Consider the following 24,820-nt stretch of genomic DNA (forward strand, 5'->3'; position numbering starts at 1 on the left):
CGAGTAGCTGAATCTATAACAACAACAACTCTCAAGGCCAGTTACAGCCCCGCTCCTGTGCCAGGTAAGTCCACTACGGGCTCGCCATAGCCCGTGCTACTTGGAACTTGTTCCTAGAAGCTGAACCTTAACAACAACTCTCAAGGCTGTTGCAGGTTATCACTCAGGCTATGGTGCCAATGTCAGAATTGTCAAAATGATGTACCTTGCATACATCAGATCTTTAGTGGATTATGCTGCACCTCTGCTTGTTTTGATGCCTGAAAGAAAGCTTGGAGGGCTTGAAAAATTGCAGAACGAAGCCTTGAGGATAATCCTTGGGTGCCCTCGTACCACAAAGATACTTAACATAAAAAAGAAACTTAATATTCTGAGCGTTGTTCATCGTGTTACTGAAATTAACTGTCAATATGGCATAAAAATGTTAGGCTAACTCATCCTAACCCTTGCACAGAAACCCTCCAGAATTTCTTTATTGAAGGTCAGCATTGTTCCAAATGTATAACTAAAACTGGAACTGAACTCAGAATGTATCAGATTTATCACTTGGCCCTTGTGGATTTGTTCATTTGATCTATCACGCTATTGTGATTTGTATGTATATTAATCCTTCCCTTTCCACCCAAGGAGCAAATGAAAAACAGCCTAATTTGAGATGTATTTTTTTCTTGTCTCAATAAACATACTTGAATTTGAACTTGAACTTGAACACTAAATAAAAAATTGGGCTACTCTTATTACAAATTCGCTACTTTTAGGCCGTCAGCTCGCTACTTTTAGCAATTCGTATCTGGCAACCCTGCTTCGTACAGTGGTGGTTGGTGAGGCGGTAGTGGTGGTTGGTGAGGCGGTAGTGGTGGTTGGTGAGGTGGTAGTTAGTGAGGCAGTGGTGGTTGGTGAGGCGGTAGTGGTGGTTGGTGGTGAGGCAGTGGTGGTTGGTGATGTGGAGAAGGTGGTCTCCAGTGGTGGTTGGTTGGTTGGTGAGGTGGTTGTGGTTGGTGAGGCGGTAGTGGTGGTTGGTTGGTGAGGCGGTAGTGGTGGTTGGTTGGTGAGGCAGTGGTGGTTGGTGTGGTAGTGGTTAGTGAGCCAGTGGTTAGTGAGGCAGTGTTGGTTAGGCAATGTTAGTTGGGTGGAGAACAGGTGCATTAGGCGAAAGAAAACATGGCCAACCTTGCCTGTCCCTCCTCTGGGAGTCAAGAGGTGGTCTCTAGTGGTTTAGGTGGGGACAAGAAGCCAGCCACTTGTCAAAGACCTCCCCCCCATTTGTCCTGGTGATTTTATATACAGTATTTGGATCCTAATACTGAATGGCTCCAATCACGTTTTTGATGATTTTTGTAGATGGATTTAATATTACAAGAAATACTTGGAGCCTTGGGAAAGCTATGGAGGACATTTAAAACCAAGTTCGAGGATTTGTTTTAATTTTGAGTTGGCAATGTTTTTGTTCACTCGGGTATGGCCTCTTGAGGTTATCTTGAGATGATTTCGGGGCTTTAGTGTCCCCGCGGCCCGGTCCTCGACCAGGCCTCCACCCCCAGGAAGCAGCCCGTGACAGCTGACTAACACCCAGGTACCTATTTTACTGCTAGGTAACAGGGGCATAGGGTGAAAGAAACTCTGCCCAGTGTTTCTCGCCGGTGCCCGGGTTTGTTACGTTTTAAAAATGAGTTTTGAGGATGTGAGAAATAAGGTAGATGTGGTTAAGTTTTTTACCGACATGTTCATTTGGTAGTTGTTTATTATAGGTTGAAAAGAAAATTTTTCCAAGTAAAATAAGCTCATAGGACTTGGGAAGTGCATACTGGAGGCATCTCCGGTTGTACAATGAATCCCTCACTGTAACTAATTGGGTTTGGTCCTGTATAGTTCATTGAATCGAGATTTTTCTGTTTATGACGACGAGGGTTGGCCCTAAAATTGAACTTTGCAGTACCCCCACTCACTACATTTTTAGTCAGATTCATATCCTTTTAGGATGATCCATTGCTTTCTATGTTTTAACCATTGTTTTATCCATTTTAGTAGGTACCTTATCATGTGGTACCTTATCAAAAGCTTTAGCAAAGTCCATGTATGCTACTTGAAGGTAGAGGTATTTAAGAGGCACTTGGACAGGTTCTTGCAAGAAGTGCCGGACCAACCAGGCTGTTGTGGATGTGGGCCTGCGGGCCGCTCCAAGCAACAGCCTGGTGGATAAAGTTATCGCAAGTCGAGCCTGGCCTCAGGCCAGACTTGGGGAGTAGAATAATTCCTGAAACAATCTCCAGTTATACATCTACTGAAATTCCTTTGTCTTAATAGATGGTTACTGTTTCCAGAAATGTGAACAAGTTTGTTAGGCAGGATTTATTTTTAACAGAACTATTCTGACTTCATTTTACTAGATTTTTCATGATGAGATGGTGGATGATTCCCTCCCTTAAGATTCTCTCCGTGAGCTTGCAAAAACTGTATGCAAGGTCAACAATAATTTCGACCTTCGAGGTTCCACCCGTTTGGCTCTTAACGGTTTCACGTGTATGCGAGGTCAAACTAATCGAACGTAGTTTTCTGCTGAGCTATTTTTTATTTTTGTTTGAAAATGGGAGTAACATTTGTATATTTCCAATCTAGAGGAACTATTCCCTGGTCCAGAGATTTTCTGAAAAGGCATTTCAATGGTAGACATAGTTTATCTGCCAGTTCCTTAATGACTTTGGATTGAATTGGTGGTGAATTGGATTGCATTGAATCCAATTCAATTGGATTGTGGTGTAGTGGTAAGACACTCACCTGGCGTTCCGTGAGCACTCTGTCATGGGTTCGTATCCTGGCCGGGGAGGATTTACTGGGCGCAAATCCTTAACTGTAGCCTCTGTTTAACGCAACAGTAAAATGTGTACTTGGTTGCAAAGACAATTCTTCGTGGGGGCCGTATTCTAAGGACCATAGGATTAAGAACTTACCCGAAATGCTACTCGTACTAGTGGCTGTACAAGAATGTAAGAACTCTTGTATATATCTCAAAAAAAAAAATATCTAAAAGAATCTGTCCACACCTGGAGGTTTTGAATCTTTTGAGTTTGTTGGTGCTTTCCCTGCTTATATTGTATACCTGAAGAGGGTTCGGGAGTTGTTCTACTCCCCAAGCCCGGCCTGAGGCCAGGCTCGCATGTTATGGGGATATCCCTTGATTTATTCTCTTTACCTGTCTCAAACATTTTTGTGGGTACAGTATTGGGATGTAAAGTACAGTATTCATTTTGTGTGTTGGCTGACCTTTTATCATCAGTTACTTGTATAACTTGGTTGGTCTCCTCCTTTAAGGGTCCTACCGAGTCTCCTGTTTTGGTTTTACTTCTTATATAGGCATAGAATATTTTTTTTTATCTTTGTTTTGAGCAAGTTTTCTTTTGTAGTTTCTTTTGGGTGGTCTGATTTCTTTGGTGGTGAATTTATGGCCCTTCTGTATATATGTCATAATCTATTTTTTTTTTTGAGATACTGTATATACAAGAGTTGTTACATTCTTGTAGAGCCACTAGTACGCGTAGCGTTTCGGGCAGGTCCCTGGAATACGATCCCCTGCCGCGAAGAATCGTTTTTTCATCCAAGTACACATTTTACTGTTGCGTTAAACAGAGGCTACAGTTAAGGAATTGCGCCCAGTAAATCCTCCCCGGCCAGGATAGGAACCCATGACATAGCGCTCGCGGAACGCCAGGCGAGTGTCTTACCACTACACCACGGAGACTGTTAATTTTGTTTTTTGATGATTGATACCTGCTCCAGAAGTTTCTATTATGCAATTTTAGTATTTTAATGTTAACTTTTTCCAGGTTCCAAATTGAAAAAAATAAGTAATTGCCTTAGGATGCATAGGATTTTTTTTGCTCAGAAGAGAGTACTAAAGGTGAACGTGCCGATTTCCAGTAAGACATTGCTAGATGCTTCAAGTCTACAGCACTCCTCTGACCAGCTGCCAGTTATCTTCAGCCGCACACCATTAGTAAAAAGCTTTGTCTCTCTCTCACAAGCTTCATCATATGCAAGGGGAGAAGGATGCCTCGGGATAAGATCGAGCAACTGCAATGTATTGAACAAGTTTACTTCCCCAAATATCACAAATGTTCTCAAGCTCAACACATCAGAAGCTGACAGCAGTGCTGAAAATGAAAGCTCACAAAAGAAAGACTTCAATTTTGATGCACTTGGAGCCTGGGACAACCGCATTGATCTTCCCATTATGATGGATGCTAGTATCAAACACGGTAGCCCAATACCAATGATTGTTGCCTCTGATGTTGGCCGTTCAACTATTCTTGGTAAACGCACATATCAGGAAGACAGGTAAGAAGCAAGAATTTCAGTACAATACATATATTCTTATACTGTTCAGTATTTTATATAGTTGCTAAAGAATTGTGCTCTGTATTGTAAGGGGTAATGGCTCAAGAGTGCAACCTCGAAGCTTTGATATTTAACTTTGCACTTGTGTGAACTGGATAAGGATATGTGTATTTTGCTGATTGGAAAAATAATTTCTCAGTCTCTTTCCAGTTATTCTAGATACACTGATAATTGTACTGAGAAAAATAGATAAGGAAGATGCGATGGAAGCTAACAAAAATTGTGGGATGTGTTCAGAGTTAAGAATTTGACTTTAAGGTTATGGGTTATGTACAGTACCCTGTATAGTTTATTTATTTATTTATTTATTTATATATATACAAGAAGGTACATTGGGATTGTGAGGATACATAGCATAGTAATTACATTCTTGTAAAGTCACTAGTACGCACAGTGTTTCGGGCAGAAACGATAGTGATGGTGATACGAGTAGTTTTCTTTTACAGATACGTTACAGAAGACCTTCCTAACAACATTTTGTGCAGTGCTGTCTTTGATGGTCATGGAGGAAGCGAGTGCTCAGAATATTGTGCACAAAATCTTAAGGTGAGAATTATTCCATGTAGTCTTAAGAAAAGAAGACAATGCTTTACTAGTGTTCATTTTAATGCAGTTGTATAGAAAACTGTGATGTAGACTCCCAAGGTTGTGCATTGTTTCCGCATATTCATATTCAATACTGTAATTACTTTTTATGTTCAAAAACTGAAAAGCAGAAAAACAATGAAATTCTTTACAAGGAATTCAAGCGTGAATGTCACTACGCAAAAGGCACTGTTAAGCTGTGGTGTGGTCGCTCGTGCCACCAGGAACCACGCGCTCGGTCAACCCATATGTGTATCGACAAGAACTTATAACTCAAGGCAAAGCGTGTATACCAATTCAAATTTTACGAAGAAATTGGGCTCATAACCCGAAACATTCATAGAGGGGCATTCGTAAGCCGAGGGTCCCCTGTATACTGTATCTATATTCTTTCTTACACACAGAAAATCACAATACTGTACTGTATTGTGATGCATCAAATGAACAAATCCACAAGGGCCGTGATGAGGGTTCGAACCTAAATCCGGGATGATCCCAGACGCGCCTTAGTAGATTATGCAGTTGCAGTTGACATAGTTGACTCTTCGACCTTACTAAGGGCAAAGAGGTAAAACATTTGGTTGACAGAGCCCAAGTGCATGGGGGGAATTGTATAAAACCCCATTCTGTACTTTAGAGAAACTGCGGGAGCCTTGTGAGGGCAGTAGCACTCCAGGTTGCAATTTTTTTACCATGTCGTGGCATAGTCGACTAAGGCGAGTCTGGGATCATCCCAGACGTAGGTTCGAACCCTCGTCACGGCCCTTGTGGATTTGTTAATTATATTCTTAATTATTTTAGTCTTCTGAACATTTTAGGATAATTTGTAATCTTTAGATTTACTTTCTTATAGATTTGATTATTAATATATGTTTCTCCACTATTCAGTGTAGTTATGTAATGATTAAGCTGACTCTAGTATCTCCTTCAGTGTACCACAGGGGTTTATACCCTCCCTGATAGCCTACCTTTGTCACACAATTTTTAATGGAAATACTGTACACCAATAAATATGTAGAAAAGAATGAAATTTTTGCTTATTGTAAAGTTGAGGTCTTGTCTTAAAGGTTAATTCTCTCAGGTCAAAGATGTTTGTTATCACTGTCAAATTGCAGTCCCTGTGGCACAGTGGTAAAACACTCGCCTGGTACTTTACAAGCGCTTTGTCCTGGGTTCGAATCTTGGTCAGGGAGGATTTACTGGGGACCAATCCTTAACTGTAGCCTCTGTTCACTCGGCAATGAATGGGTACCTGGTTGTTAAACAATTTGGCAGGTCTTATTCTGGGGAGGTTACCTTGAGGTTACCTTGAGGTGCTTCCGGGGCTTAGCGTCCCCGCGGCCCGGTCGTCGACCAGACCTCCTGGTGGCTGGACTAATCAACCAGGCTGTTAGACACGGCTGCTCGCAGCCTGACGTATGACTCACAGCCTGGTTGATCAGGTATCCTTGATGATGTTAGGATTAAGGACCTGCCCAAAATGCTATGCGTGCTAGTAGCTGTACAAGAATAAAAAAAATCTTGTATAAATGTACAGTGTATTTTCAACAATTTTGGTAATATTGTATAGATTTAGATAACTTTTGTACCATTAGTAGAAAATACTTTATATTTTATTCTGAAGCACTTCATTGTACATTAAAGATAAGAGACCCGAGGCAATTGTCAGATTGAGACACAGTGGCAGCTGCAAATACAAATGTAAAAATCCTAATAAATATACAGAAATGTATTTATTTTTAACAATTTTTTTTTAAACTAAGACTAATTAATAAATTTAAATACAATACAGTATATGAACATACAGTACAAAGAAATATATCTATTTGTAGTGAACAATTGCAATATGCATTTTATTTTTATTGTCCAATATATTTAAGTTTGTATGTTTAGGAAGTGTTACTGGAGCACTTGGCTGTGCACAAGGACCTGGAGGCTGTTCTGCATCATACCTTCTTGAAGCTCCACTCTGGATATACACAATGGACGCAACAATACAAAACAGGTAAGATATTTTTTAACTGTACTCATCTAGTTGTGCTTGCAGGGGTTGTGCTTTGGCTCTTTGGTCCCACCTCTCAACTGCCAATCAACTGGTAATTGCCTAAGTGTAGTTACAGGATGAGAGCTATGCTCGTGGTGTCCCGTCTTCCCAACACTCTTTGTCATATAACGCTTTGAAACTACTGACGGTCTTGGCCTCCACCACCTTCTCACCTAACTTGTTCCAACCGTCTACCACTCTTTTTGCGAAAGTAAATTTTTTTATATTTCCTCGGCATCTGTGTTTAGCTAGTTTAAATCTATGACCTTCTGTTCTTAAAGTTCCAGGTCCCGGGAAATCTTCCCTATCGATTTTATCAATTCCTGTTGCTATTTTGTATGTAGTGATCATATCATCTCTTTTTCTTCTGTCATTTAGTTTTGGCATATTTAATGCCTCTAACCTCTCCTCGTAGCTCTTGCCCTTCAGTTCTGGGAGCCACTTAGTAGCATGTCTTTGTACCTTTTCCAGTTTGTTGATGTGCTTAAGACATGGGCACCACACAACTGCTGCATATTCAAGCTTTGGCCTAACAAAAGTCGTGAACAATTTCTTTAGTATATCGCCATCCATGTATTTAAAAGCAATTCTGAAGTTAGAAAGCGTGGCATAGGCTCCTTGCACAACGTTCTTTATGTGGTCCTCAGGTGATGGTTTTCTATCTAGAACCACCCCTAGATCTCTTTCTTTATCAGAATTCTTTAAAGATTTCTAACATAATATATAGGTTGTGTGGGGTCTATGTTCTCCTATTCCACATTCCATAACATGGCATTTATTAACATTAAATTCCATTTGCCAAGTGGTGCTCCATATACTTATTTTGTCCAGGTCTTCTTGAAGGGCATGACAATCATCAAAGTTTCTTATTCTTCCTATTATCTTGGCATCATCAGCAAACATGTTCATATAATTCTGTATACCAACTGGTAGATCATTTATGTACACAATAAACATCACTGGTGCAAGAACTGAACCCTGTGGTACTCCACTTGTGACATTTCTCCATTCCGATACATTGCCTCTGATTACTGCCCTCATTTTTCTATCAGTCAGAAAATTTTTCATCTATGTTAGAAACTTACCTGTCTCCCCTCCAATATTTTCCAGTTTCCAGAACAACCTCTTATGTGGAACTCTGTCGAAAGCCTTTTTTAGGTCTAGATAGATGCAGTTAACCCAACCATCTCTTTCCTGTATAATCTTTGTGGCTCGATCATAGAAACTGAGTAAATTCGATATACAGTATCTTCCAGATCGAAAACCATACTGTCTGTCTGATATTATATAATTTCTCTCCAGGTGTTCTACCCATTTAGTTTTTATTAGTTTTTCCAATACTTTCCCTGTTACACTTGTCAATGATACAGGTCTATAATTGAAGGGTCTTCCCTGCTGCCACTTTTGTAGATTGTAACTATGTTAGCCTGTTTCTACACGTTAGATAGCAATCGGTGAAGAACTTTCGTAGATTAGTGGTTATGCACAAACGAACATTTCCATTTTTATTTATATAGATATGCGAACAAACTTGAATGGTCCCCAAGCGCATATGCAAATAAAAGCTCCACACCCCAGAAGTGACTCGAACCCAGACTGCCAGGAGCACATTGCAACTGGTGTACATGGTGCCTTAAACCATTCGACCATCAGCGACCGTTTGGTGTACAGATTCCTGAGCTTCTCGAGCTCCATCATATCTACCTTTGAAACCGTGTATGGAGTCAGCCTCCATCTGCCACATCACTTCCTAGTGCATTCCATTTACTAACTTCTCTGACACTGAAAAAGTTCTTTCTAATTTCTCTGTGGCTCATTTGGGTACTTGTCTTCCACCTGTCCCTCCTTGTGCATGTACCACCCGTGTTAAATAATCAATCCTTGTCAACCCTGTCAATTTCCCCGAGAATTTTGTATTTGGTGATCATGTATCCCCAAGCTCTTCTGTCTTCCAACGATGTGAGGTGCAGTTCACTCAGCCTTTTCCCATAACTCGTGCCTCTTAGTTGTGGGACTAGCCTAGTGGCATACCTCTAAAGTTTTTCCAGCTTCATCTTGTGCTTGACAAGGTATGGGCTCCATGCTGGGGCCGCATACTCCAGGATTGGTCTTACATACGTGGTATACAAGATTCTGAAAGATTCCTTACACAGATTTCTGAAAGCAGTTCTGATATTAGCCAGCCTCGTATACGCCGCCAATGTTATTCTTTTGATGGGGGCTTCAGGAGACAGTTTGAAGTGAAATACATTCCAAGATCTTTCTCTCTGTTTCGTGAAGGATTTCGTCTCCCATTCGGCATCCAGTGTCTGGCCTCCTATTTCCTCCGCCTAGTTTCATTACCTTACATTTACCTTTTACCATGTGACAATGGGCATCTGTAGATACTACTGTAGGTTTGCTTGGAGCAACAAACGTGGTTCCATCCACCAGAGGCAACTCTTTGGGGGGGGGGGGGTTAATAAAGCATACAAAATATGTATGGTTAATGAAAAAGGTTTTGGCTGAAATTATAAATACTGCACAGTATTTAATAGCCATTGTTACTTTCTTATGATTAGAATTTTCCAGTTATTCATGGTAAAAGTTAATTTATTTTAGTGTAAAAAGCAAGCTCTTTCACAGCTTGTGTTCCAAACTTCACTTCTGAAGGATACAAGACTTAAGTGTGTAGTTAGAGAACAACTAGTAACACACAGTAACTGCTCTAAGTTCTGTCTTAATTTAAGTATCGGGTCAGCCAGAACAAAAATGGCTGACAGTAAATTGGTTGTCCTCAGTTGTCCATGAAAATTATGCTACTTGGGAGGAGAATGACCAGCCTGTTCTCTTGATTTGCCGCTCCGTAAAAAATACAATTGTTTTACCTAACCAGAAACATGTGAACCCGAGGAACCCAACTAACCTATTGAGGTTGATGTATAGTGTCATGTGAATTCCCTGCATAGCAGTGGAACTGCCTTTTTCCCCTCCCCCTCAATGCCTCTGCACTGGAAGTTCACCTCTACACCAGCCCAGACGAGTCATCAGTCCTGCCACCCCTCCGTACTCCCCACGGCCTGGTACGACTCGGCAGCAAGCTGGGCGCCTCCGCTAACCAGTAATTTGCCTTCACAAACAAAGAGTTAGCTGCCTTCAACTAGCTGTGAGGCACCTCAACACAAAGGCGCCCCCAGCCACAAACTAGCAGTTTGCTAGTAGCGCTTGTTACCACGTTGCGTTGACACCAGATGCGAGTCATCACCACTGGACTATATAAAGGGCACCGCCTCCCTAGGAAGCCACGGGAGACATCTCCCATCACGCAGGGTGCAGTCGCACCTCCATAGATCTTCAGTATCAGCTCTTGATACTGGTAATGGCTCAAAAGGGCCACCACTTACGGGCTATTCATGCCCGTGCCACCTCTTAGGTGGCTTAATCTTCATCGATCAATCAATCCTAGAGAGCCAGTCTCTCTTAGTGCTTTTGGATCACCTTAGCCTTCTGCAACACCCTCTGGCTTCAGCCAACGTCATGTGCCGGATACTGTGGAGGTATAGTTGTTGTCTTCAGCGCCACCAGTATTTACTCGGATATTCTTTTCATTGTATTTCTTGCACAGTCAATTCTTTTATTAATTTTCATATTTTGTTCACCTTAGAAGGGTATGATCGCCAAGTGTTCTCGGTGCCATTTTTGTTCATTAATATTTTGGTAAATTGTTTTCATTATTTTGTTTATTTTCATTTGTTTCCACCTGCGACTTAAACACAGCAAGGGCCAAAGCAGCATTTTTTGTATTTATGTGATGGAGAGCCATACCACCTTGGTTCAGTATAGCTGCGATACCACCTTGGTTCAGTATAGCTGCGATACCACCTTGGTTCAGTATAGCTGCGATACCACCTTGGTTCAGTATAGCTGCGATACCACCTTGGTTCAGTATAGCTGCGATACCACCTTGGTTCAGTATAGCTGCGATACCACCTTGGTTCAGTATAGCTGCGATACCACCTTGGTTCAGTATAGCTGCGATACCACCTTGGTTCAGTATAGCTGCGATACCACCTTGGTTCAGTATAGCTGCGATACCACCTTGGTTCAGTATAGCTGCGATACCACCTTGGTTCAGTATAGCTGCGATACCACCTTGGTTCAGTATAGCTGCGATACCACAACCCGCCATAATAGAAACATCGATATTATGGTATTTTAATTTTTGACTAATACTGTACATCACATTTTTAACGGAGTGGTTAACTTCATCAAAAATGTGATGTATTAGGTGAGAGGATGGGTTGGAATAATCCTTATTAACACTTTTTCTCTCCGATGATGCATTATGCGGCATAAAACCAAAACAAGCAGAGTGCGTGATGACGCAAACGTCATCATGCAATAAATTTTGCATAGTCTTAATATTAAGTATAAACAGTGTGAGTGCAAGAGTTTAAAATTGAGTTGTGTGCTCACCGGGAATGCTCTGCCTACCTTCCGGTACGGTTTGGGTGCCCCGCCGGGCATGTGATAGTGTTACTGGTTCTTTGGCTAAAGTCGTGCTGTAGTGCCAGTTGTTGGGCTCTTCCATCTTATCCACCTTCACTTTGTCTTTTCATTAAATACTGCTTTTAATTTCTTTACTGCTTGATGGGATTCTAGGAGTTCTACTCCCCAAGCCCGGCCCGAGGCCAGGTTTGACTTGTGAGAGTTTGGTCCACCAGGCTGTTGCTTGGAGCGGCCCGCAGGCCAGGTTTGACTTGTGAGAGTTTGGTCCACCAGGCTGTTGCTTGGAGCGGCCCGAGGCCAGGTTTGACTTGTGAGAGTTTGGTCCACCAGGCTGTTGCTTGGAGTGGCCCACAGGCCACATATCCACCACAGCCCGGTTAGTCCGGCACTTGAAGAAAACTATCTAGTTTTCTCTTAAAGATGTCCATATTGTTCCGGCAATATTTCTTATGCTCGCTGGGAGGACGTTGAACAACCGCGGACCTCTGATGTTTATACAGTGTTCTGTGATTGCGCCTATGGCACCCCTGCTCTTCACTGGTTCTATTCTGCATTTTCTTCCATATCGTTCACTCCAGTACGTTGTTATTTTACTGTGCAGATGTGGGACCTGGCCCTCCAGTATTTTCCACGTATATATTATTTGCTATATCTCTCGTCTCCTTTGTATTGAGTACATTTGGAGAGCTTTGAGACGATCCCAATAATTTAGGTGCTTTATCGTGTCTATGTATGCCGCATATGTTCTGTGCATTCCCTCTATTTCAGCAATCTCTCCTGCTCTGAAGTGGGAAGTGAGCACTGAACAGTACTCCAGCCGGGACAGCACAAATGATTTGACGAGTACAACCATTGTGATGGGATCCCTGGATTTGAAAGTTCTCGTAATCCATCTAATTTTTCTGGCTGATGCCATGTTTACTTGGTTATGCTCCCTAAACGTTAGGTCGTCAGACATCATTATTCCCAAATCCTTGACATGCTGTTTTCCTACTATGGGCAGATTTGATTGTGTTTTGTACCTGGTATTATGTTTAAGATCCTCATTTTATATGGTTGACTGTTACTCTTTGTGTACACTTTTTTGCTTTTCTCTCGTCTATGGTTTTGTTACTTTTAATTTAATTTGCATATTCTTCCTTAGAACAGGTCTCATTCTTTTTCAATTATTCTTGATTTCCAGTGTTGGCGAGTGTCAACTGCTTCACTTTGCAATAGTCAGACCGGCATGTGGAATTGTAAATAGTCCAGGGGTCCTTCTCTGTATTTGTTTAACACTTAGGAGTTTGAGAGGTATATAGCTGATTCTACATGTGGCCATTCCCTCGAAGGTACTGTGTTCTCAGAGAAAATATAGCAAAGAAATTAGATGGAATATTATTATATTCCATAGGTTTGTTCCTTGTATTATATCTCTTGATTGCTTTAAAATGACAAGCGATATTTGATATACAATATTTTTAACTAATATTAATTATAACAGTGGTGCAATTTTCAGTTTTTACCTTGTTTTGCAGGCTTGAAAGCTGGAACTACAGCAACAGTGTGTTTGCTACGAGGAGGAGTAGAGCTTGCTGTTGGTCACGTTGGAGACTCTCGGGCAATATTATATCGGTCGGGTTCACCAAGGGAACTCACACGTGATCACTGTCCATCACTTATCTCAGAGAAGGTACCATGCAAGCACAAAACTAATATTGATTTAAGTCATTTACATTAATTAATGCTATGGTTTATAAATGACAAACAGAATGGTTCAAGACGTGTTTATAGAGGTCATACACTTGAGGGTCTCGGTAGTACAGTCGGGTTCGTTCTTGACGCACAATCGAGAATTTCGGGTTCGATCCCAGGCGCCGGCGAGAAACGATGGGCAGTTTCTTTCACCCTATGCCCCTGTTACCTAGCAGTAAAATAGGTACCTGGGTGTTAGTCAGCTGTCACGGGCTGCTTCCTGGGGGTGGAGGCCTGGTTGAGGACCGGGCCGCGGGGACACTAAAAAGCCCCGAAATCATCTCAAGATAACCTCCCTTAATGCCGCTGTTCACCTAGCAATGAGTAAAATACTCAAGAGTTAGTAGCTTGTTGTTGGGTTGCATCCTGGGTGGGGTCAGCAATTTGGCCTTGGGTGGGGGGGAGGATCCTCGATAAAAGCCAAACGTGTATGAATACACTCTGGCTTCCTGTCCCCTGACACAATGAATTATTATTATTATAAGAGATGAATGTGAATTTCGTATTATAATGGAAAGTAGTATATGGCAAAATATTTTGTACTTCTTGAACTGTTACATCCATATCACTTAAATCTCATGGTTTTATAAATACCTGGGGCCAGATTCACGAAGCAGTTACGCAAGCACTTACGAACCTGTGCATCTTTTCTCAATTTTGGCAACTTTGTTTACAATTATTAAACAGTTAATGAGCTCGGAAGCACCAGGAGGCTGTTTATAACAATAACAACAGTTAATTGGCAAGTTTTCATGCTTGTAGACTATTTAATAAATGTAACCAAAGCCGTCAAAGATTGAGGAAAGATGTACACGTTCGTAAGTACTTATGTAACGGCTTCGGAAATCTGGCCCTTCACTATTATTACACCACATCCCACTTGCATGGGGTGGAAAGGCATCAACCAGAAGAAGAAGGAAGATGGTGTGTAATATAGTAAAAGTTTTTTTTATATTTATGTATACAAGAGTTCTTGCATTCTTGTAGAGCCACTGGCATGCATAGCATTTCGGCCAGTTCTTGATCTTAATTTTCCCTGGAATATGACCCGTCAAATCATTTAACAACCAGGTACCCATTCACTGCTGGGTGAACAAAAGTATACAGTTAAGGATTGGCACCCAGTCAATCCTCCCCTGCCAGGATATAAACCCAGGTCAAATCTCTCGTGAAGCACAGGGCGATTATCTTACCACTGCGCCACGGGGACAGGCTAAATAACTTAACTTTTGCTTTTAAATTATATTGCAACACAAATATCATTCTTCCGTTCATTATATCATTTACACATACAATATATAGGCCGTAATGGAGCTTACCTGTGGAGTATACCAGGTAAGCCAGTCATCAATTGAAATATAATGACCAGACCACACACTAGAAGGTGAAGGGACGACGACGTTTCGGTCCATCCTGGACCATTCTCAAGTCGATCCTGGACCATTCGACTTGAGAATGGTCCAGGACGGACCGAAACGTCGTCGTCCCTTCACCTTCTAGTGTGTGGTCTGGTCAATATACTTTAGCCACGTTATTGTGACTCATCGTCTGAAATATGATAATGTTTCAATTGATGACTGGCTATGACTGGCTCATGTGTTATGTGAATTATGTTTTGCATACAAATTAATAATTCTATAATGAAATTATTTTTTGAAATCTTGTTTTATTTTTGTGCATAGACAAAAATGACTTGTGCTATAGCCGCTGGCCAAGGGTTTAAAAAACAGGTAGGGCTCTGGGAAAGCTGTTGAACACATATATATATAATAATTCTGGTTTTCATTTTATGTTAAGATACATTAATATTTCTAGGCACTGTTGACTGCCACATACTGTACCAAAATACAGTAGTTTACAGTACAGTATTAGTATTCTGGCCAGGTTTCGTATAACTTTACTGTGTTTATACGCACTAAACACACACGCTCGATTTATTCATTTTACTGTGTCCTTATTTACAGGATCGCATTATCAAGTCGGGAGGAAAAGTGAGCGTAGACAACATTGGACGCCATATGGTAAATGACAGTCTAAGCATGACTCGTAGCATTGGTGATCTTCATCTCAAGCCATATGGAGTAATTGCCTTACCTGATGCAAAAACTTTACGGGTAAGACCAATACATGATGGGGTGGGGAAGGGTTCTTGAGGTTTTAAATTGTAGCTGTTAAAGCAATGTCTGATAGCAATAAATCATTGAGTAATTAAAGCAATTGTCCACCAGCTCGGTATAACCTGCGCTACCAAAACACGTCACAACGTTGTAAATGTAATTATTATATGCAATTAAATTGTAGCTTTATTTTTTAGGTAGGATGCTCCATTCTCTCCACATCACACACAGAAATCACAATAGCGTGATGCACCAAATGAACAAATCCACAAGGGCCGTGACGAGGGTTCGAACCTACGTCCGAGAGCATCCCAGACGCTGCCTTAATACCCTGCCTCGATTAAGGCAGCGTCTAGGATGCTCTCGGATGTAGGTTCGAAACCTTGTCACGGCCCTTATGGATTTGTTTTCTCCACATAATCACTGAAGTTTTCCTCTCTTACAAATCTCTTCTCTTGCTCTATCCAGATGTTAATTGCCCAACCTTTAGTGCTCTAGTTCCCTCTTTCTTCAGTCATTCCTTCACAGCAGGATTTAGAGTATGGCAGTTGCCAGGGGCTTCAACAAAACTGTTTTGAACAGTTTTCTTGTTCAAATTTTGGAATATCAAACCAAAATCATTGGTTTGCTATAGATATTAATTCTGAAATCAAATTTATATGAATCATGTTTGTTCTATTTGTGTGGTCAAATTTTTTATTGTGCTGTGTTAACAGGAAGGAGAGAACTATGAAAAGTGGCATCATGTGGGAAGCTAGTAACCAAATGACCAACATTAATAAATCTGAACAAGTTTTTTTTTATATAGAAACAACAAGGCTTATATGAGAGTAATGCTGTACTAAAGTTCAATAACACCAGCATGGAATCAACACCTAGCGAAGCACAATTTAAATTTTAAATTTACTGCCGCCTGGGTTCGATCCCAGGCGCCGGCGAGAAACAATGGGCAGAATTTCTTTCACCCTGTTACCTAGCAGTAAAATAGGTACCTGGGTGTTAGTCAGCTGTCACGGGCTGCTTCCTTGGGATGGAGGCCTGGTCCTCGACCAGGCCGCGGGGACACTAAAAGCCCCGAAATCATCTCAAGATAACCTCAAGATAGTGTGTGTACTACATGTGGCTTATTGAGCTTGAAACGATTACTCTTGTATGTGCTACATGTTACCTTTTAAAGGTAACATGTTACTTTTGTTACCTGTTACAGGCAACATGTAACAGAAAATAACTTTTAAAAACAAAATCACCCTAACCTGATATCTCTTGTGTGTGTGTATATCTGAAGTTGGGGCGTACGGTGTTGACCTACTTTGTCTGTGACCTCTGTATATAGGCAGTCAACAATTAATATACACTGAAAGAGTCTGAAAACCACCTCCATCCATAATCTCAGGAGAAGACTCCAGGACCCGTATTCACTAAGCGGTTACGTAAGCACTTATGAACCTGTACATCTTTTCTCAATCTTTGGCAGCTTTGTTTACAATTATTAAACAGTTAACGAAGCACCAGGAGGCTGTTTGTAACAATAATAACAGGAAATTGGGGAGATTTCAGGCTTGTAAACTGTTGAATAAATGTAACCAAAGCCGTCAAAGATTGAGGAAAGATGTACACGTTCGTAAGTACTTGAGTAACTGGTAATTGTGTACACATTTCAAAAGTGTTGAGATATTTCAATTCACACCAGGTATAAAAGGGTAGTTGGTGGGACATAGACATATAGATATAGATATAGATATATACAGATATAGATATAGATATATACAGATATAGATAGATATATGCAGATATAGATATATAATATTAGATATATATATAGATATGTTCCTCGCACGCACACGTGTTCCTCACGTGTGCCCCAAAGAATGAGGTGATTTGGTAAAATGCTATGCCCAAGATTACTATCCGAGTGCCGGCGGTGGGGTGGTTCAAATAGCCTCGGCTATCACCTCATTATGTCCGGTCGTGATGGTCAAGTGGATTAAGGCGTCTTGTACATACCAGTTGCGTTGCTCCTGGGAGTATGGGTTCGAGTCACTTCTGGGGTGTGAGTTTTCAGTTGCATATTGTCCTGGGAACCTTTCAGGCTTGTTCGCATATATATAGATATATATAGATATATAGAGATAGATATCTTGGTTCTCCTTTCTCACAAATAGTTAAAGTACACAGAGAAATATGCAGATTGATTGATTGATTGATGAAGATTACGCCACCCAAGAGGTATGAGTAGCGTATTAAATGCGCAGATGATTAGGTAATGTTTGTGTGCACCAAGCCTGGCTGCTTTATTTCACTTGACATGCATACCGTTTTCAGGCGTTAAATACACACCAACAGAAAGTACAAATTGTTTGAGCCTATATGTTGTGAGTGGCTTGTTTTCATTTCAACTTTAACATTGGATGTACAACAATTAGGCACCATTGTGAGCCGGCACCAGGGAGCCGTTCGACTGAGCGGACAGCACGCTGGACTTGTGATCCTGTGGTCCTGGGTTCAATCCCAGGCGCCGGCGAGAACCAATGGGCAGAGTTTCTTTCACCCTATGCCCCTGTTACCTAGCAGTAAAATAGGTACCTGGGTGTCAGTCACCTGTCACGGGCTGCGTCCTGGGGGTGGAGGCCTGGTCGAGGACCGGGCCGCGGGGACACTAAAAAGCCCCGAAATCATCTCAAGATAACCATACAATGCATAATTAGAGGCCACCACTCCTAGCTGTAGAAAATTACACTGGAGCACAAGTGGAGAAAAGGTGGCACTATAGAAGTTTCTGAGGTACAGTACTTATTTAAGATTATACCAACAGGTGAAGCATGGAAAGGACGCCTTCCTACTCTTAATTACAGATGGTATAAATTTTGTGCTTCGCTCCGAAGAAGCTTGTCAGGTCATTAACCAAGCGGAAGATCCATATCGTGCTGCACAGTTATTGACGGAACAGGTATGTGTGTATATATAAAGGAGTTGATTTTTCAATAGATATTGCATGATTAATACATTTTATTGTCTGATTAATTGTCATGATTAATACTGTGTGTAATTTTATTGTCATCCAAGTTGGGTGATAGTGAAAAAATATACCGTATATGTACATTTATTAATGTACTGTATATATACTGTATAACAGTTATTAACAGAATAGTGTGGTTTGGTCAACAATAGGTGTGTGTGTGTGTGTGTGTGTGTGTGTGTGTGTGTGTGTGTGTGTGTGTGTGTGTGTGTGTGTGTGTGTGTGTGTGTGTGTGTGTGTGTGTGTGTGTGTATAAAGGAGTTGATTTTTGAGTGTATATATATATATATATATATATATATATATATATATATATATATATATATATATATATATATATATATATATATATATATACACATATATATATATATATATACACATATACACATACATACATACATACATACATTTACATTTATTAATGTCTCTGTTAATCCTTTTGTGATTCATCAATGTCTTTACATAAAACCTAGGCCTAGCAGTCTGGTTATCATCAATTAAAAACATTAGATTAAAGGACTCTGCAGCTGGCCTGTTAATCCACGTTAGGCAGCTTGTGTTAATATCCAACCACTCCAGCTCCTCTACTTATCCAGCCTATTCTTGAAACTTTACAGTGAATTTGCATCTAAGGTGTTGGCAACCAATTCTCATATTCTGCAACCCAATTTCTGAATGAATGATTTCCCTATTTATTTTATAAAGCTAAATTACTCAAGTTCAGTCCATCATTTTTGTGTTCTAACTTAGGTTTATATGTTTACAACCCAATTTATATCCCCCCCCTTGATAAATTTTGTCTTTATGCATTTAAATCATATCTGCTCGTGCTCGGCAAATTTTCTAGGAAATTTAAACGGTTTTCTGTGTTTCTATAGAAGAGAAGTTTGTAATGGGAGAGTTTAGTTTAAGTTTACCTTCTTAGTTACTCTCAATAGAATTTGCTCTTAGTAATTTTTATATATATATATAATAAGGATGATTATTTTCCATGCAGGTACACTCTTTAGTTTGATTTCTGTACTGTAGAAATACAGTACAGCTTATGTCTTATGTAGAAGCTTATGTCTTCCTCCTCCTATTTTATCATCATATTTAGTAATGTACAAGTACAGTCCAGTACTGTACATGTACTTGTAACTTGATTAGTGCTATATTACCTTAGCGCTCTTCTGATAATTATATACATATAAAGGCCAAATTATGGTTACAAGGTTGAAAATAGTGAATCGGAATTTCTAAAATCTGGTTTATGTTGTATATGAAGTCATTTACAAAATAAACAGGTAGTTTATATATTGAAACAGAAACTCGTGAAAGAGAACATTACTGAAGAAGGACTAACTCGTTATTTGACTCTGTGAAAAAATTTGTGTTTGGGAACTTGAATTTAATATTGAAAACCAGACCAATAAGGTGTAGATGATGGAGAGAGACACCTTGTGGTTGTGTTATGTAGTATTATTAACACTTGCTCATACTTGAAAGCAATTCCGCATAATCCTATCTCCTCCAATGTTTTCAAATTAAAATTTTCATCATTATTTTGTGTTGAAATCTTGGTTAAAAAATTTTTTTATTAATTTTTTTATTTTTTTATTTTTTTTTTTAGGCACTCAGCATGTCATCTGAAGACAACATGACTGCTTTGGTCGTGCCTTTTGGGTCATGGGGAAAATACACTAAATCAGCGTCTATGTTTTATTCCTTTGGTATTGGACGGGATATGAACAAGAGTAGTAGGTTTGGGTAAGCATGTTGGCGGCCTTTGTTTATGATAAAGTTTCCAAGTGATAATATTTAGCAATAAGGACTTCTAAGGCATCTGTTAAACTTTTTTCTTTGAGAATATATTTGATGTACTATACGTGTGTGTGTGTAATTATCCAGGCTCTTGGATCCCACCTTTCTTACCGTCGGTTGTCTGATGTATTGACTCCCGACCTATTTTTCCTCTAGCGTATTTACTATATATTTTTGACACACATTTCCCTTGACTGTGTCTATCTGTACCTAAAAAAGGCTGTTGACAAAGTCCCACACAAGAGGTTGTTTTAGAAACTGGAACATACTGGAGGGCTGACAGGGTGACTCCTGAAATGGCTGAAAAATTTTCTAACCGATAGAAAGATGAGAGCAGTAATTAGAGGCAATATAGATGAGTGAAGATGACTGGATGAGCGTTACTAGCGGAGTACCACAGGGTTCAGTTCTTGCACCAGTAATGTTCATCGTCTACATAAATGATCTATCGGAAGGAATACAGATTTATATGAACAATTTTTTCTGATGATGCTAAGCAACTAGAGAAGATAGGAATCCTAAATGATTGTCTTGCGCTTCAAATTGACCTAGATAAAATAAGTGCTTAGAGCACCATGTGTCAAATGGAATTTAATGTGAATAAATGCCATGTTATAGAATGTGGAATAGGGGGAAAATAGACCACACTCTACCTACAAATTATGTGGAAAGGACTTGAAGAACTCTTAACAAAGAAAGAAATCTAGGATTGGTTCTGGATTGTAGACTCTCACCAGAGGAGCACACAAAACACATTATGCAAGGAGCATGTACGGCGCTTCTCAACTTCAGAATTGCTTTTAATTACATGGATGGTGAAATACTAAAACTGTTCATGACTTTATTGAGACTAAAATTTTGTATTGTGCAAATTTTTGTATTGTAAAAGCAGTTGTATTGTGCCCATATTTCAAAAAGCACCTCAATAAACTGGAAAGGTGCAAAAGGCATTCCACAAAATGACTTCCAGAACTGAAAAACAACAGTTCTAAAGAGAGGCTAGAGATGTTAAATATGCCAAAGATAGAAGAAAGAGAGGTGATATGACCACCTAAATAATAATAACGGGAATCAACCAAATAGACAAAGAATAATTCCCGAAACCAGCAACTTCAAGAGCAAGCAGTCACAGATTCAAGCTAAGGAAACAAAGGTGCCAAAAGGATATTAGAAAGTTTTCTTTTGCAAACAGAGTGGCAGACGGTTGGAAATATTTAAGTGAGAAGGTGGTGGCGACCAAAACAAAGTTACAAAGCTAGTTACAAGGTAGAAGTTACAAAGTGTTATATGATAAAGTGTACTGGGAAGACGGGACACCGCGAGCATAGCTTTCATCCTGTACTACACTTTGGTAATTACATACAGACAAGGTGATAGTGATCGGGCTGCCTGTAAAATGGTACATAAAAGCAAAACAGAAAGAACATTAGAGCAAGAGGGATTAAAGAATAAAAGCAGGGAACGCATGTTCCAAAAATCATATATGCAAACAGGAGTGAAATCAAAATATACTTGTTCTAAACAATACTGTATAACACAGTTTAAGATGCCAGAGATTGATGCAATAAGAGACACACACCTGTAATACAAAAATTTAACTCCAAAATGTTATTTTTATTGTTGCATTTCGACCATTGGCAGCCATGGAAATGGTGTTGCAGCGAGAGGGTTAATATAGTGATAAATTCAGCTGAATTAAATCAAAGTGCAAGATGAGAATGAAGTGAAATTAAAGTATGCAAGACCTAAATATCAGTGCACTAACCAGCCAAATAACAGTCCTTCCATTCTGGTCAAGTCCATAGTCATTCTTGCTATTAAATACATTTAATATACAGTAATACAAAGATGATTATTATCACTACCATTTCATTAAGTCTTTTGTTAAATTTTATTAAAGACGCTTTATAGGGTAGAATCCAATTTAGTGTATAAAATCTTTATCCAGCGCATGTTTAATGAATAAATAATGAGGCTATATGAAGAAGTCAAACCCACATTCCTGAGCTCCTCGGGCACGTGCAGGGACGCGGGTCTAATTCCACCGTATGGGTTCAATATTTATTCATAGATTCATAAAGTACTTGTGATTTCATTCTGTATGGTTTAACCTCCTGCACCACGGCAATGGTGCAATGTTGCATCTGTTATTGGCAAAAATGTCATGGTGCAGTTGTTAAGGACATTTTTGTTGTTTTTATAATGTTCAGCTAATGTTCATGTTAAAATGTTTCCAAACTCGGCCATTTTCATTTAAGTCACTGTGATGAAAACCATTAAAAAAACATTAAAATATGGCCTAATTAAAAAAAAAAGCACAATGCTCATAGCGCCTTAAGACGCTCTATGCAGTTGAGTGATTAATGTTCCTTATTGAATAATTATGTTAATTTAATTAAGATAAATCATTACCATGGCAGTGCAACCTGTCCTCTTAAAAAGAACGTCGCTTTTGGCCGTTTGTCCGTATGGCCGAATTTAGACGTAATTTGAAAATGAAAAAAAATTGAAAATAAATTTGGGATTTGTTTTTTCAACAACAGTAAGTTAAGGGTCCTCTGATAGGTTAGGTGGGCAGGAAATTCTCATAAAGTTTCAAAACGTTATGAAAAACGTTAATTTAAAGTGTCCTCTTATAACCTCTGCGCGTAGGCCGGACGACTCAAATAGAAAACGGAACAGAACGTCACTTTTGTGAGTCGATTTCATTTCAAATTACGTCCAAATTTGGCCATAGTGTGCATACCAGCCAAAAGTGACGTTATTTTTAAGAGGACGGGTTGGGCAGTGATGTCATTATATAGTTTTGGGTGCAGCCAAGACTTGCTGCATCACGCAAGTTACTTGGGCAATGTCATTTTTAGTTTGTTATTCAACGTGTGTAGAGGAGTCCAGGCGGCTAGATGTGATATGTACCTGAACTTAGGTTTAATTAATCAAAGAAATAGTGCATTTTAGTTTATAGCAACATGGAAAAATGTGCAGTTTGTGACAGTACTGTACTATGCTCTGTGTCTGTTTTCAGGGAAGCACATACACAAATATGAATAAATCACAGTTGATGATATGAACTTTTCATGAAATTTTCAATAATATTTCCGTAATATAAGCAAATTTTAGGCTATAAATATACAGATACTTAAATTGCAGGATTTGGTGCATTGGTATACTGTATAATGCATAGAAAGAGTTTCTGTAATTTATTTGATCAGCTAATGAGATTGGTATTAAAAAACCACATTTAACAGCAGTAATGTGTATGCATGACTCTAGTTTTTCTAATAAAAGAGGTTAAAATATCAAACATGCATACATGCAAATTACGAGTGAATAGATCGCACTAAACAAAATATTTACATAATTCAATGTAAATCCTGTTAATATGCGTTGGCAGAATTACAGTTCAATTTGTCTTTGTTATCGATATATTTAGCAAAACAATAAAAACCAAAATAGAAAATGGTTGAGGCATGCACCATATTTCTGTATATACTTTCAGGGTCCCTAATATCCACCAGCCAAGGGTTAAGTAAAGGGGGGGGGGGGTTACTGAAGTCACTATATACTTAAGAATTACGCCAACAGTTTGTGTTCACTCTATTGAAACAGATTACAGCGTGTGTGTGGTGCAGCTGTAGATTACAGTGTGTGGTGCAGCTGTAGATTACAGTGTGTGGTGCAGCTGTAGATTACAGTGTGTGTGGTGCAGCTGTAGATTACAGTGTGTGGTGCAGCTGTAGATTACAGTGTGTGGTGCAGCTGTAGATTACAGTGTGTGGTGCAGCTGTAGATTACAGTGTGTGTGGTGCAGCTGTAGATTACAGTGTGTGTGGTGCAGCTGTAGATTACAGTGTGTGTGGTGCAGCTGTAGATTACAGTGTGTGGTGCAGCTGTAGATTACAGTGTGTGTGTGTGTGGTGCAGCTGTAGATTACAGTGTGTGTGTGTGTGTGGTGCAGCTGTAGATTACAGTGTGTGTGTGTGTGGTGCAGCTGTAGATTACAGTGTGTGTGTGTGTGTGGTGCAGCTGTAGATTACAGTGTGTGTGTGTGTGGTGCAGCTGTAGATTACAGTGTGTGGTGCAGCTGTAGATTACAGTGTGTGGTGCAGCTGTAGATTACAGTGTGTGGTGCAGCTGTAGATTACAGTGTGTGGTGCAGCTGTAGATTACAGTGTGTGATGCAGCTGTAGATTACAGTGTGTGGTGCAGCTGTAGATTACAGTGTGTGGTGCAGCTGTAGATTACAGTGTGTGGTGCAGCTGTAGATTACAGTGTGTGGTGCAGCTGTAGATTACAGTGTGTGGTGCAGCTGTAGATTACAGTGTGTGGTGCAGCTGTAGATTACAGTGTGTGGTGCAGCTGTAGATTACAGTGTGGTGCAGCTGTAGATTACAGTGTGTGGTGCAGCTGTAGATTACAGTGTGTGGTGCAGCTGTAGATTACAGTGTGTGTGGTGCAGCTGTAGATTACAGTGTGTGTGGTGCAGCTGTAGATTACAGTGTGTGGTGCAGCTGTAGATTACAGTGTGTGGTGCAGCTGTAGATTACAGTGTGGTGCAGCTGTAGATTACAGTGTGTGGTGCAGCTGTAGATTACAGTGTGTGGTGCAGCTGTAGATTAGTGTGTGGTGCAGCTGTAG

The 24,820-nt window shown here is 40.0% G+C and overlaps 1 protein-coding gene across 7 annotated transcripts; it reads left to right on the forward strand.

The window, feature by feature from the left end:
* The first annotated feature begins 795 nt into the window (after window positions 1-795).
* LOC123746732 (protein phosphatase Mn(2+)-dependent 1K) lies at window positions 796-20,246 on the forward strand. 7 transcript variants are annotated; one of them, XM_045728477.2, is made up of 8 exons: window positions 796-821; window positions 3,822-4,332; window positions 4,839-4,938; window positions 6,871-6,982; window positions 13,027-13,181; window positions 15,208-15,357; window positions 18,173-18,307; window positions 19,992-20,246. In XM_045728477.2, exons 2-8 carry the CDS (start codon window positions 3,857-3,859, stop codon window positions 20,130-20,132), a joined length of 1,269 nt encoding a protein of 422 aa, XP_045584433.1. In that variant the 5' UTR covers window positions 796-821; window positions 3,822-3,856; the 3' UTR covers window positions 20,133-20,246. The 7 variants fall into 7 exon arrangements, with proteins under 7 accessions (XP_045584433.1, XP_069172915.1, XP_045584430.1 ...); XM_069316814.1 differs by having other exon boundaries at window positions 798-817; XM_045728474.2 differs by lacking the exon at window positions 796-821 and adding an exon at window positions 823-868.
* The last annotated feature ends 4,574 nt before the right edge of the window (window positions 20,247-24,820 follow it).

The sequence above is a fragment of the Procambarus clarkii genome, chromosome 85, assembly GCF_040958095.1.
Source record: "Procambarus clarkii isolate CNS0578487 chromosome 85, FALCON_Pclarkii_2.0, whole genome shotgun sequence".
Lineage (NCBI taxonomy): Eukaryota > Metazoa > Arthropoda > Malacostraca > Decapoda > Cambaridae > Procambarus > Procambarus clarkii.